Genomic DNA, 15,428 nt, shown 5'->3' on the forward strand with positions numbered 1-15,428 from the left:
AAGAGTCTTAACAGGAATGAAAGAATAAGAAGAAAGGTGAAGGTAAGCAATAAGCAAAAGAAAAAAGGGTATTTAGGATCGGATTAGATTGGCATTGAAGTTAATCTTTGAAGCTAGTGTTCCTCAGCGTGTGACCCAAGAATGATGCACCTTAGGTTTGCAGTGTGGGGCCAACCCTGAAACTTCTGTTATCCCAAATCATTATTTTAATCTCTTACTTGCAGAGATTTTTAAGGCTACCTGGAGAGGAGTCTGTAGAAGAGACTGTAAATCTGTTCTTAAAAGCAATGAGTAAGAATGCTATTTCCTTAATTTTCTGATCAATTTTATTGAATTGAACTTGAGCAAAATAAAGGTGTCACACTGCTGATGAGTGTCATTTAAACAGTTGCTTTTTGGAGATTGGGTGATTGCTACTTATTGAATAAGTAGGAAAAAACACTTAAAATCACCCTATAGTTTATAGTCTAGTCTTTGAAATGAGTGCCACTTAGCTCATTAAGGAAATTAAGTAAATGCTAAGGGCTCTGTGTTTTGGTGATTTGTGAAGTGTTTGGAAGTTTTACACTGGACCCTGACCACCCTACAGTTGCCTGTGCTGGTGTCCATTTTCTGTAGTACATTTTGTTAAACTGACTTAACCTCTTAAGTTACACCAGAGCTTGGGACTTTCAAATTACCCTGGCCTGTATGAGTTTTTGATCTACTTACACTCTAAGAGACGATGGTGAACTATTTTTAGCTTTTTCTCTATCATAATCGATCATAAAAGTAAATTAGACTTATTTTTTCATGAATGCACAAAATCTACTCCAAGTCCTTGCAGTAATGTTCTATATTGAACATTAAACAGTGCACAGTTCTCAGATATATGTTAACCACATTGCTTTGGTTATCTACAACCTTGATCAATGATCACTTCAAAAACACTGCTAATGGTATATATTGAGGAACATCATCCTTTGTAGAAAAGTTACCACAAGGATAGATTTGCCTGAATAAAATTCTTCACATGAATGGCAACTTTATTAGTCATTCATCAGCCGTTTTTTCAGTATAAACCATATGTTTCTGTTTTTGTTTTCTTAACAGTATGCTTGGCCTACATGCATAATTTGAAGGCATAAGAAGTAACTGGTAAAATGCTGAGATTCCAATACTTCAAGAGCCCACAATAGCTGTCAGCAGCCTGCAAAACAGTATCAGATGATTTTCAACAGAAGTCAGGAGGCTGCAAAAACTGTGTCACTAGCACTGAATAGTAATAGCCACCAAGGGTAGTACCTAGTTTGCAAATGTTTCCTTTTTTTTTAATGTTTTCCATTTTTAAGTTGACTGGAATTTGGAATGCATTTTATGATAGTATTATAAGTAAATATGATTTTAGACCAGCCTTCAAAAACATTTTTAAGCTACCTGAGTAATAGTTCTGTGCCATCTTCTTTTATCCTGTTTGTACCCATGACTTCTTTGGATAATGTATTCCTGTTGTAGTGGAAAATGCCTGATTAAATTCTCTTTTCTTCTTGTTAATAGAAGTTCCCCAGTGAAAGGCATTGAGAAATAAGTGGACCGTCATGAACTCAAATATCTTATGTGAAGAAAGTATTTCTCAAGGTCTTTCTCAAGGTGTTTTGAATTGAGCCATGAAGAGATATTGGGTTTCTGCAGGGTCAGGAAATTAAATTGCTACTGTCTTCTGTTGATTCTATGAGTCATTTGTAGATTGAGTCAGGTACTTTTTGTACCAGTGGAGGAGAAATAACATTTTTTTATAGTTTTCTTTTGTACGGCACTCATTGGAGCCTAAATGCACAAACTAAGCTCTTTGAAGACTTCTTTGCTTTTGTATCTCCATTACTTAGCGTAGTGCCCAACACATAAAAGATGCTGTGGCTGTTGAATGAACACATGAATCAGTGATTGCCAACCTTTGTGAAGTGCTTCAAAGACTACTTCGTCTTTCTGAGATTGTTATAATTTGATTAAATACATTATTTTTATAGCAACTTAAAAATCGAATTGTGGATTTTAGAATGATAAACTTTTCTAGGAACTTTGCTTTCTTGTATAAGAAAGAGTGCATTTTCTAAAACTGTGTAATGGGATGGCAGAGATGGCATCAGCTTACGATAAGGCAGTTGTTTTTGATGCAATGGAAAAATTAGCAGAATAAAGAGATTGCCTAACTGAGTTAGATTGCCGAGAACAAACTGTAATTTTCCAGGTTGCAAAAAAATTTTTCCAAATTCAGTATCATGGGGATGTTTCTATTTTAAAATAATCAGTATTCTTTTACTTTTGGCCTTAACTCTAAATTCCACTGTTTCCTAATCTTAATCCTTCTTCATAAACCCTAGGAGGAGTATGGATAGTAGAATACTTGTGAGCATGGGCTTTGGAACTCAGGCAGATGTGGCTCAAACCCTACTCTGCCACTTAATCCTCTGTGATCTTGGTCAACTAAGTAATCTGTTTTCCTCATTGTATAAGGGGTATGATAGAATCCTGGCCATGCTTAGGTGAGTTAATATCTACAAAGCACTTAGGCATATAGAAATGCTGAATACATTTGTTATTAGTGTGTGATAACAGCTCCATGTGCATTGCATCTTTTTGTCTCTGTCTTTGCTCATGTTGAGGTTTTTTTTCAAGTATAATTGAGAAGTCTGGCCACTTTTTAAGGACTTAGTTTAAGATGACTCTTCACTGTATTTTTTCATCTCTCTCGTTGCCTCATCCATGTTCTCATAGTTGATTTGAGCACTCACTGTGTATTATAGTTACATGTTTGTCCCCTACACTAGATCATATAATCTTTTTAAGGACAAGGAGTATGTTTGTATTTTTGTCTGTTTCAGCTACAGGGTTTGGCACATGGTATTTAACAGCATTTGTTAAATTGCTTAATTGATGTGTTTAGGGAAATCTATTAAGTTGTACGATTTAACCAACTCATAGTACTACTTTAGGACTTAATATATGCCTGGCAATGTACTTGGCATATTAAGAAGTAATTGTTTGGTATTTAAGTATCGAAGATGAGACTATTACCACAAAGCTAATTAAGCAATGATTCTAAGTACCAGCCTGTTGTGACATTTTTTAATCATCTGTATATAATTGATTTTAGCAACTTTTAAAATCTTTTATGTAAGTGAAAATTCTATTTGCTTCTTCCCTACTGTAAGCATCCTAGATAACAGGTTCAGTCCCATCTTTTAGATGGATTCTTCTTTCCCCAGAATTTTGAAGCTGGTTTAAATACAATATTTTATTTATATTTTGTCACATTTAAATGGCTACATCTTGATGACTAGCATTGAGAACTTACTATGTATCAGGCCCTGAGGACTTTAGTATACTATCTGATTTAAATCCTTGTAACAACCCTACTAGATGTAGGTACTGTTATTTTCCAGGCTTTTCTGGTGAGGGAACTAAAGCTTATAGAACTGGGGTAATTTGTTCTAGGTCACACGCTGGAAGGTGCTGGATCCAGGATATGAACCTAGGCAATCTGATTCTAAGGCCTTAACTCATAAATATGTAGCTTCCTGCTCTTTCCACATTTTATTTGAATTTTACCTGATTTTTAATTTAATTTGAGGTAGTAATGATGCCAGGGTTCTTGTTTGCGGAGTCGAAGAATAAGCTTAGCAAATAGTCAAGGTAGGAGAGCCAGGGAGACTTTTATTGAGAGATACAGTGAGAGGACAGACAGGAGGGGACAAGAGAGCCCTGGGTGGTACGTTGTCTAGGGGACTTATAGGTGGTTGAAGACAAAGAGCTAGGGAAGTAGATCCATCAGATGGTCTCTAAATGTTTATCTTTAAAGAGACACTAAGTTTCTTATCAGTTTTCCAGACTGTTTTGCAGAGTTAATATAAATTTACTGCTTTGATCCTTTCTGAGAGTAGCAGTGTCTTGGTTTGGGAGCGTATCAGTCAAGGCTGCTTGTCTTGCTTTGAAGGTGAGCTGAGTTAGTGACTTGATTAGGGCTGAAGGAGGAAAAACAGCATTTGGGTAAAGTTAAAGATAAACTGGGCTTTTTAGCAGGCTAAAGTAAATTTTACAATAGCCTCATTTAATTGACACAAACAAGACATGGACTGTGCTGAGGTATTTTCTTATCTGGGGGATGTTCAAACATTTCAGGCCAGGTTATTCCTGGCTTTTTAGTTTTAACTAACCTTTATTGAGGAATGCTTATATTCTTAGTTTGATATTTTACTTTAGAGAATTAATGTGGCTCTGACTTTGCTTAATTGTTTAATATGGAGGTTTGGTAGGGGTCTTTTTCCAGAGGCCCTCACTTTACTCTGACAGCACCCACAGTCCCTGTCTCAATAACATATAAAGCATCTAATGTTTGTCTCAGAGTAGTTGCTCAAAAAATGATAGTTCTGTTTCTTCTGTTCTGTTGTGCTATCACAGGAGCAAAATTTAAAGACAATTGCAGTTAACACAGAAGTTAGGGGCCCTGAATCCCCTGGCAGTTGAAAATTTATATATGACATTTGACTCCCCCAAAACTTAACTACCAATAGCCTGCTATTGACTAGAAGCCTTACCAATAACATAAATCGTTGATTAACACATGTTTTGTATGTTATATGTACTGTGAAATGTATTCTTATTTCAAATTGTTCAAATCTCCAAAACTTTTCCAATTTATTTGTTGAGAAAATCTGCATATAAGTGGGTCTACACATTTCAAACCCATGTTGTTCAAGGGTGAACTGTATATAAAAACAAGACATGGGCTGTATATAAAAACAAGACAAGGGGGACTAGACTCTAATCCTATCTGGGAATTTTAACTCCTTCTTGCAGTGTTTGTTGAACTTCTCATTTTCATCTGAGAGATTACTTCATTTGTAAGAAATCACAGAGTATCAGAAAAGAGCGGAGAATAATACACAGTCTTGTTTCAAAGTTCAGTTTTCTTTTTCATTGATAACCTTGTCTAATCAGAAAACAAGGCACTAGTTAAGACATCTGTATGAAAGTTTAGGTGTGTTCTTGTTAAAATGTGTATTTTAATTTGTCAAATGTCTTAACAAATATTTGTAATTTAAAGATTTTTTTAAAGTTACCTTTGCAGTTTGATTTTAATGTGGATAATCTCTAAATATCCATATAACTTGCACAGTTTATGTAGATCCGGAAATTCATGTCAAATGTTTCCTGAGTTTTATTACATGCCACAAAATCCTGATTATAGGATAGTTTTCATGGTTTTCTTTCCTAATATCAGTATTATATTTACATAATACATAGTATATATCAGTGGTTGATTCTATTACATTTAGAGAAAATGTTTTTAAAATATTTTAAGCCCTATATATATTTTATGTAAGCACTTTTCATCCTTTTTAAAATAGGTAAACCAACAAACTGGGAAGATGATGGTTGGGGAGCATGGGAAGAAACTGAACCCCAAGAACCTGTAAGTCTTTATGAATGCATGTGTGCTCTTTGGTAGTGGCGTTTGCCTTTCGTAATGATGGGGACATACTTCAGTGTTAGGCTGACATTTTAAAATCTCTGTCAAGAAGGTTTTTGTGCTTAATTCTACCTAAGTAGACAGCTGTTCTGAAGGACTTAATGACCGTATAGCTTAGTGGGCTGAATGTAGAACGGCTGTTTTATGATTCTTTCTCCTTTACTATTTTTCTTTTAGACTCTTTCACCTATGCACTCAGCATATGTTTGTTAAGTGCCCACCATTTGCAGGCATTTTTCTAGGTGTTGGGAACATAGCAATGAGCACAGTAGACAAAGTCTCTGCTAATGTTAGTGTATTTTCACATAAGTAATAGAAAACTTGAACCTAACTTGGCTTAAATGACAAGGATATTCATTCCACCATAGAAGGAAGCAGGGGGGAGTGTGGACTCCCGGGTTGGCTGGTCAGGCTGATTCAACTGTGTCATCAAGGACTCACCTTCTTTCCTTCTGTCGACTCCGCTCGGACAGTGTTGCTCATCCTTATTCCTCCCACAGGTGTGATTTGGAGAAATGTTTCTTCATTCATGACCAGAGGGAGAAAAAGGGCTGTGGCTTTCCATGACCCTTTCTGGAGAGGGAGCAGCTTTCTCAGAAGCCTCTAAAGGCCCTGTCTCAGGTCTTCTTGGCCAGACTTGCTCTGAATACTCAGTTCTGAGCTAGTCACTGGCCAGGGATAAGAGATTCTCATTGGTCAGTCATACCATTGCCTAGAGTTGGGGGATAAAGGGGTCAGCCTCTCCTGAGGCCCAGGGCTGCACAGCGAAGGAGTGGATACCTGAGCAAAATCAGGATTTTTTTTATAAGGAAAAAGAATGAGCATATATACTGGAAAGGTCTTATCATCCCTGTTCCCAGCAGCTTGCTCTCTAATCGGGAGAGAGAGATTTTTTAAGAAATAAAAATGGAAGTATCAAATGGTGAGAGTAGTTGCACAGAGAATTCAGCTGCTGGTGTGATAGCAAGCGAACAGTGACTCCTGTTGACTGGGTGGTCTGGGAAGGCTTTCTAGGGGATGTGACATTTAAGCTGAGGCCTGGAAAACAACAGGGAGTCAATGAGGTGAAGCTCTGGCCATGAGCATTTCAGGCCAGGGCAGTAGCTCATGCTGAGGTGTGGGGCAGGAAGGGGCTTGGAGTCTGACGGAACATGAAGAGGCCCTCGGCAGGACTGAGATGGCTGCAAGCTGCACTTCGAGAAGCAAGCAGGCCTGATGTAGGGCTTTGTGAACTGGGAGTTTATTCTAAACTGGCAGCTACTGAGCCCAACTTGCACAGTTTACATACAAAAGTATAAAAACTTTGAGGTGCTTTTTATCTCCGTAAGTCTGATAGACCTTGGAGAGGAGTTGTTGTTTTTATGTCAGAAGAGAATAATGGGCTTTTGTAATCAGAGAGGTTTACTATCCGGGATCTGAATAGGGTTTATTTAGGAAAGGAGAAAGCCTCTTTAGCTTTCTGATTCTGAGAGATCACCTGTAATAAGGGCTTTATGAAGAAAGCATATTCTAATATGTATTATCAGCAGTAGCTGGCCACATCCAAGAAAGTATGGTTCTTTGACATTGGTGGCCAAAGGGCCTTTAATGATGGCTTCTATTATTGAAGAGGACACATGCTTTTCTTCTATAGATATTTCATGTCTGTATTTGTCTGCTTGACTAACATAACACAATACCACACGCTTAAACAATAGAAATTTATTTTCTCACAGTTCTGGAAGCTGAAAGTCCTGGCTAGAAGCCAGGGTGCTGTCAGGGTTGGTTTCTGGTGAGACCCCTCTTCCTTTCCTGACTGCATTCTTGTTGTGTCCTCACACGGCCTCTCCTCTGTGTACAAGCAAGAGAGGCAGTTCTGGGGTACCTTCTGTGCCTCTTAGGAGGCCAGTCTGTTGGAGTAGGGCCCTGCCCGTGTGACCTCACTGAACCTTAATTTCCTCTTAAAGGCCCAATGTCCAGATACAGTCCCACTGGGAGTTAGGGCTCAACATATGAATTTGGGGGGATACAGTGAGTCCATGGCAGTGTGCAAATAATAAATTTGTGTTGGGCATAACTTTTATGTGTATAAGTGCAAAGAAGAAGGTTCAGGAATTCCTACTTGCCTATAAGTAAATACACTGAAGATTGAAAAGGCAAACAGAGTAGGCTTTCAGAATGGAGGACAAGGCAAGACGAAGATCTTCCTATCTGCTAACCTAATTTTAAGTGGGCAGCATGACAGATAATGTGTGGCTTGGGGAAATTGGAAAGGAAAATAGTTTTTTTACAACATCTACCAATTAATGATCCTATAACAAATAGTAAAGAGCTTTGCTATATTTCTTACAGTGTTCCAAGGGCTTTTAGAAGGGATTATCATTTTTTTTTTGCTTTGGGAAAGAAGTGATTAGAGGGGGTTATTTTGCTCAGCCTCATTCTACAATGCAAATCCAGGCAGTTTGGGAAGAAGCTTGACAAGGTTCAATTTTAAGTGGCAAGGCAGGTTTAAGGAGCTTTCCTTCACTGGTGTATTAAGACCAAAGGGTAGAAGTATGGAATCAAGGATTTGCTTGTCAGTGGTTTCTGGAACAGGAAACACTGAAGGTTCCGGGTGCAGAGAGAGAAGTGTGGAGAATTTCCATTCACAAGACACTTAGGAGTGTGCCCCATCTGTGTATGGAAAGTGATACAATGCAGTTTACAGAGCAGTTATGATTTAACAGATTACCAGGGAATGAAAGCATGCTGGTCAGATTGAGGCCCCCCAGAGATGTTTGTTTATGGGCTGAGGCATAATAGCATATAGCATGACCTGATTAGACATAATCTGAGATTATATCAGAAATGATTTTGCCTTCTTTTCGTGTCATTGGACTCCGGTGCTCTCTACCATGCAAGACACCTAAGCACCAGATTGGCCAGAGCAGAAGGAGAAGCACTCAAGTCATACTAAGGGCGTGCCCTCCTTTCTCGGGGCCGGGGCTGGGGCCTCCAGAGGCTGTCCTTCCTGAGGCGGGCTCTCCGTGGGACTCTGCTCCTTCAGCTGCTAGAGGCGCTCTGCCGATGACCCCCCTCGCAGCACTGACACAGGCTGGGTGCTGTCTAGTGATTCTCCATGAGGGCTGATTTTGTCCCGTAGGACACATCTGGCAATGGGTAGAGACATGTTTGGCTGCCTCAGCCTGAGGGAAGGTGCATGTCAGTGAGCAGGGGCCAGGGATGTTGCTGAGCATCTGACAGCACACAGGACAGCCGTCCAAAACCAGGAGTTACCCAGCGCCAGTGGTCAGTGCGCCCAAGTTCAGAAAGCTTTTAATGAAACTACCCCCGTCTGTCTTTCCTCCCTGTTGTTCTTAAAATTTCTGGGCCTCTTTTGGCAACTTCAAAACTGTATTGCCATCGATTTGGTTTTAGTGGATTCTGGTGAAGTGACCTACTAGTGTAGAAGTGCAGGTAAAGGATTACTTGCCAACAAACAAAGGTTATTCCCTGAGTTTTTGGCCACTGACCTACAAGTAGTGCAGCCTCACTCTTGGTGGCATTGTTTATGCCTAAATGTTTAAGAGAGATCTATTTCAGGTCCATGCTGCCTGCAGCCAGCCACCACCTCTCCTTGCTCTGTACTCCTCAAGCATTCCTACAGGGGAGCTTCATTTAGTTAGTTTGGGCTGGGTGATGGGCATCTGGGCCTCTGCCAGTGAGGGAGGGGCAGTCATCTGACCTGGTGGGTTGGGGAAGGGTTCTGGAGGCGCAACTGCTGCTTAAACATACTCGAGCCAAGCCTCCTGGTTTTAGCCCCATCGTAGCCCTCATGTCCTCTGGAGCGGGCACTGAAGCCCTCAGCCTGTTGGCCGTTTTGCAGTGTCCCTGGGGTTGCCTCTCAGTTGAATTGTTTCTCTCAGTTACTCTCCATCAGTTTAGGAGGATTCACTCTTTAGGGACTTTAAACTCAGTTCCCACCTGTTCACTTGGTTTTCCTTTGTTCTTTTTACCTTACTGGTTTTTTCCTTTAAACAAACTCTTTTACTGTTGTTTTTAGTGGGGTTGAGATTGGCAGGGAGAGTGAGAATAAAATTCATGTGTTTAATTCCTCTCTGTGTGAAAGTCCATCTAGACTTCATTTTTACATATTGTTCCACCACTTGCTCTTTCCGTTCAGTGTAATTTGGAGGTTTTTCTGTATCTGCAGATAGAAACCATCCATTTCTTCTAAAGGAATACTCCGTATCTCATCGTACAGACATGCTGTGGTTCACATCCCTGTGCCCTGTTGAGGGACATTTCATTTTTGTTTGCTCTTTTTCTTTTTTGTTTCCTTTCTTTTTTTGTTTTAACCACAAGCAGTGCTGTCCTCATCTTTACATCTGCCATGCATCTTTGGGTACACATGTGCATGTAAGTGTGATGATTGGGCTTCAGGCGGCTGGAATTTCTACCCCAACGTTGCCACTTCATGATTGTGAAACCTTGGGTGAGTCACCTAACTTCTCTGGGTTCAGTTACCTCATTCTTAATGTGTGACTGATAACAATACCAGCCCACGGGATTGTTAAAAGAATCAACTGAGGTGTGCTTAGAGTAGTACTTAGAACATAGTAGGTGCTCAATAAATGATAGCAATTCTTTATTTTCCTTTAGAATCAGTTTCTAGAAGTGAAATTGCTAAGGTATACATATTCTAAATTTGAATAGAAATTGTTGAGTGGTGCTTCCCAAAGCCTCTGTTTGTATTCCAGACAGCACTCTATGGGATTGCCTTTCTCTGATCTCTGTTACAGGTAGGAGAAGAGCTCAGCCCCAATTGCCTCTCATCACTGTGTATGGTTGTTTACTTTATAGACATGAAATATTTCTCTGTACCCATATATATTTTTTTTAATACTGGGAAACAAAAGTAGGGGAGATGAATGTGTTTTTGTAGTGTAGAGGCCTGCTTTTCTCAGGTATTTTTTTGGAGTTGTTGATCACCAGTATGTTATCAGACTTCAATCTTTGCTAAATCATATTGGTTTGGAGTGTCTCTTCAGTGTTCTAATTTGTATTTTTAAATTTATGAGTGACATCTGTTCATGTTTTTCACTTACAGATCTTTTTGTGGTCTATTATCTATTTTCTTATAACCAACCATGAATGGAAATCTAAGGTCCATAGCATGTAGCTTGACTATAGGTATATTCTGACTTCTGTTGGGTTTTGAATTGTTTCTTGTTGATTAGTCTAATTTGTCCAAATACATAGCAAAGCTTTTGGACAGGAATTGTTTGGTACTTTACTATATCCCATGATCCCTGAAGCAGCACACAGACTTGGTATTCAATGTAAACAGTTGCTCGGGAAATAGAGGTGTGCTTTTTAGGTGTGGAATTTCACTATAATTGTTTTGTGAGATGAAGGAATTATAAGTATTAATCGATTTGTTTGGGTTTTGAATTGTTTCTTGTTGATTAGTCTAATTTGTCCAAATACATAGCAAAGCTTTTGGACAGGAATTGTTTGGTACTTTACTATATCCCATGATCCCTGAAGCAGCACACAGACTTGGTATTCAATGTAAACAGTTGCTCGGGAAATAGAGGTGTGCTTTTTAGGTGTGGAATTTCACTATAATTGTTTTGTGAGATGAAGGAATTATAAGTATTAATCGATTTGTTTTGTAAAAATGACACATTTTTACAGAAAATTCAAGTATTACACAAAAATACAAAGTCAAACGACACACTTCCTACCATGTAAAATAACCACTGGGATTAACGTGCCAAGGGGTTGAAAATGTAGGTCTTCAGCTATGCCCATGACTGAATGAAGGGGCACACAGAACATCCTATAAAAATGGAATATTTTAATAAAATTAAAAAATACTAGAATTAATCCTACTTGAATTGACAGTTCAAATAAAACTGTGAGAGTTCTGAAGTATAGTTAGTTACCTGAAGTTAGGAAGAAAAGTAATTTTAAAAATTGAAATTGAGTTGTGGGATTTTGTTACTGACTCATTTTATTTGTAAATTCTTTGGGTTATCTGTAATCAAACTTGTAGTCAAATTGAGGAAGAGTTCTTGCCTTGTCCCATTTTAATTTTGAAAAGACCTTGAGAGCTTCATTTGACAAATTTAGTCTGTGATCTGAAAATGGCCTGGACCAATACTTCTTGTGCTCTGTTAGGAGAGCTCTAAGGTTCTGCAGAGAAGCCGTAGAGCTCCTTGTCTCTGCTGTTTTCATTTATTGATGCTTTAAATAAAATTTTGTTTAGGAATAAAATGTCCTACTACTTAAAGAGCAAATCCGAGAAACTTTGGGCATTATGTTTGTTAATGGCAGACTAGAAAAACATGAAAAATGTATTTATATGGTATGTTTAGTTTTTGTGTTTCAAAATTGCTGAAGCACTTCTGTATTTGTTTAAAAAGTGTACATGACTTTTATTTTTATGATTTAGATGGTACACTACTGAGAATTACATGAATGTGCTGACAGCCCTTTAATTATCCTGGACTCTCCTGGCACCACTATAATATGTGGCTGTGAACAGTGGCTTAGCTCACTAGCAGTGACAATATAAAATGCTAATGATAGACTTGTTATACTAAAGTTGAAAGCTTTGAAAAACTCTCATGGCTACTTCAATGGCTGTCTAGTCACCACAGAAGCTGATACAGCAAAACATGTTGGCCACCATGTTTACGCTGTAGTGGCCAGCCGTAACTGAAAGGCTGGGTAAATTGCTGCAATTTTAGCATCTGGTACTCTGTGAAAGAAGTATCACTTGACAAATCTTTGGACTTAAAATCAAAAGAAAGAAAAAATTTTAATTTATGGTATAGCCCTAGCTATTGAGAAGGAATTCCTTTTCATAATCCACATTGGTGGTGGCTTCCAAATTTGTACAAATTAAGAAAAAATTCTATTAGTCTCAATTAAAATAGAAATGCTCAAAGTTTAGGCCATATTTAAATAAAATTATGCATTCTCTCCCTCCACCCCTCCCAAACAGGGATTGTGTTTTATAGCCAATGGATGCATTTAATGTTGAGACAGGGATGGTGGGCTTAGAGCAGAGTGAGGGCCTCTGGAAAAAACAAAGCAAGATAATCCATTGTGGGGTTTGCTCTGGCCTGCTGGGGGGCCCAGTTTATTTTTCTGACTTTACCAGTGCTGCTTTTCTTCCTCCAGCCCTAGTCAAGTGTCTCCAGCCCTAGTCAAGTGATTTACCACGTGGAAAATCTAACAAGCAAGCCCAAAACAAACAGGAAGAATTCCATCTTAAAAATAAGATTGCATTTTAAAACCCAATTTGTTCAAAAGTAACTTTCTTAACATACTCTTTAACAAACAGACAATAACTCAGCCCACCTTGGGAGCAAAGCAGGCAGTCTTGAGTGATATGCTCCCAGACCAGGAAGCTGCTATCCTGGGAGGAAATAAGAGCAATAAATTTCTTGTAAATAACCAGAAAGACTAATAAGAAACTTAGTGTTTCTTCAAAGGTAAACATTTTGGAACCACTTAGCAGGTGTACATCCCCAGCCCTTTGTCTCTCAACCTCCTGTAAAACCCCTAGACAACCCACCACCCAGGGGCTCTCTTGTCCCCTCCTGGCCTGAGCCAGGAGCTCTGTCCTCTCGCTTTATCTCTAAATAAAAGCCTCTGCCTTGCTCTCCTACCTTGAGTGTTTGTGAAGTTCATTCCTCAACTCCGCGAACAAGAACCCCAGCATCAATATCAAGGTCAGTAAGTACGTAGGTGCCAGTTTCTGTGGAAAACCAAGGCAGTTCCTGGTGGTGCCGTTTTTGTTTTTTAATTTCATCTCACTCTGGAAAAGGACCACCTTGTCATCTGATGGTGTTATTTTAGGATCAGTAGCTTCAAAGGAGCAATATTAGTGACTGTGGGCCCTATTATTGTGGGGGAGGTTTCAGAAAAACTAATTGGTAGGTAAATGCCCTTACAGTACAAAACAAAATGGTAAGCGTGCATCTTGTTGGCCACTGAATGTGTGCTGAAACTCCAGCTGTGTGACGTTACAGAGCATTCTTACTGGGCCCTCTTTCCTCCCTGAGCTTCCTTGATGAATTGGGAATTAAGGCTTTGCTGTGAAACCCAGTACCGGCTCACTGCGATCCCTTCTGGAGAGGCTGTCCTCTCTCTGCTGTGCCGGCACTTGCAGTAGGTTCCTTGTGCTTGGACTTAGGCTCCCCTGGACAACCTGACACAGCGACTACCTCAGATAGGCCCACACTCCTTATTCTTGGTGTGTACGTCTGCTGCGACTCCTCTGTGTGTTCCTGCCCTGTACTGAGCTGTATTGAGACCCTAAGTAAGCATCATCCCTCTGTCAGCTGAGTCTCTACTGGGGCTCACTGGCCCATCTTCCTACCTCGCTTTTTCCTTCTGTTGCCTAGAGCAGTTGTGCTCAGTTGGGGCGGTTTACTCCCTAGGGGATGTATGGCGATGTCTGTTGACAGTCTTTGTTGTCACACTGGGGTACTACTGGCATCGTAGTGAGCAGAGACCAGAGAAGCTGCTAAACACCCTAAAATGCACAGGGCAGCCCCCCACTGTGGAGAATTATCCTGCCCTTAATGTCAACAGTGTGGAGGTTGAGAAGCCCTGGCTTAGAGCCATGTAGCTCAAACTGTGTCTCTTGACTTGTGGGGAAATTGATTTACTGTATCTTAATCAGCACTTATAATGAAATGAAATGGAACTTAAACAACACTTGGAGTGCATACCAGGCTGTAAAGACAGCACTTTTGGGCAACTTTTGTCTCCGTTTTGAGGGGGGTGGTGAGGAAGGAGAGACATGGAGGAGGATGTGGCTGAAGTCAGTTGGAATGTTGTCATTTTTATTGCTACTTGTTGAAGTTTTTTTTGAGTTTAAAAAATATGGACACTTCAGAGAGAGAGAGAGAGAGAGCACAGCACGTGAGCGAGCACATCTGACCTGGAGCTTCACTGCTCAAAAAATCCTTCAGGGACTCCCCTGTGTCCTTCAAGATAACGTGTAAGCTGCTCAGCACAGCGTATTACAGTGCATCATCAACTGCCTGCCCGCAGCGTCATCTTTTACCTTCCCACTGTTGGACGTGGCTTTGGCAGTAGCTCCTCACTTGGACTCTCTTGCTTCTAGACCTTTGACCATGTTGAATTCAAGGTTTCCTAGAAAAATAGGAACGGACTAGTCTGGGAATATTTCCTTGTCCGCCCCTACCTGTCTCCTGCCTCCTCTCATCTCCTCCCCTCTTCCTTTTATTGCTGGTTACTTTCTACTCTCTTCATAGGATTTAGCTAAGGAGTTGTTTCCAGTAGGAGTGTTACCAGAAATACTGGAAAACCTGGACTGGTTCACTGACGGAAGAACCAAGTGGCACCCGGAGGTCTTGGAGTGCTGAGGTTTTATTCTCACACTGGCGGGCCCAGAGGGGAGTGATCTCCCAAGGTCTGAGCCCTGAGCACAAACAAGGGGAGCAATTTATATTATTTTGATATGTGGCATTTCAGCATGTGCAGGGCAAAAGGGGAGCCTGGAGGAGGGGAGGAGGGGGCTGGGAGTGCTTTGCCAACTGGAGGAAAAAAGCCGTTTGCTGACCTTGACGGCTATGTTGAATATTTTCCTTATCAGGATTTTTTTTGACACCCCACCCTCCCCACCCTCGTCTGGTCGGTGGCCCTTCTAGGTGCCCCTCTGACTGACTACTATGTGCTTCTCCACCGTCTTCCCCGGAGCATGGAAGAGCATGAAGGACAGGGACTCTTTTTTCCTGTCTTTCTGTCCTAACACAGTGCCGGCACGTAGAGGTGTGCAGCCCTGCTGGTGCGTCACTGTGGCAGTGTTGTGCAGGCTGGGTTAAAGCAGTGAGAGAAAAAGACACGAGACCATCGAGGATCTAGTTATCCTCAGGGACTCTTGCTGCAGGCTGCTTCCTCATTCTTCCCTCTC

General features: G+C 40.4%; 1 protein-coding gene across 5 annotated transcripts in view; it reads left to right on the forward strand.

Annotated features, from left to right (window-relative positions):
* The window catches only part of RAB3GAP2 (RAB3 GTPase activating non-catalytic protein subunit 2), a 99,165-nt gene that overhangs the window by 16,800 nt on the left and 66,937 nt on the right, over positions 1–15,428 (forward strand). For 4 of the 5 annotated variants that reach the window (XM_037014471.2, XM_037014473.2, XM_037014474.2 and 1 more), the window contains exon 2: positions 5,388–5,452. The exons of the other annotated variant lie outside the window; for it this stretch is intronic. In XM_037014471.2, coding sequence (XP_036870366.2) covers positions 5,388–5,452 — 65 coding nt within the window. The remainder of the gene's footprint in view (positions 1–5,387; positions 5,453–15,428) is intronic. 5 annotated transcript variants of the gene reach the window in all.

This window comes from Manis javanica, chromosome 14, assembly GCF_040802235.1.
Source record: "Manis javanica isolate MJ-LG chromosome 14, MJ_LKY, whole genome shotgun sequence".
NCBI lineage: Eukaryota > Metazoa > Chordata > Mammalia > Pholidota > Manidae > Manis > Manis javanica.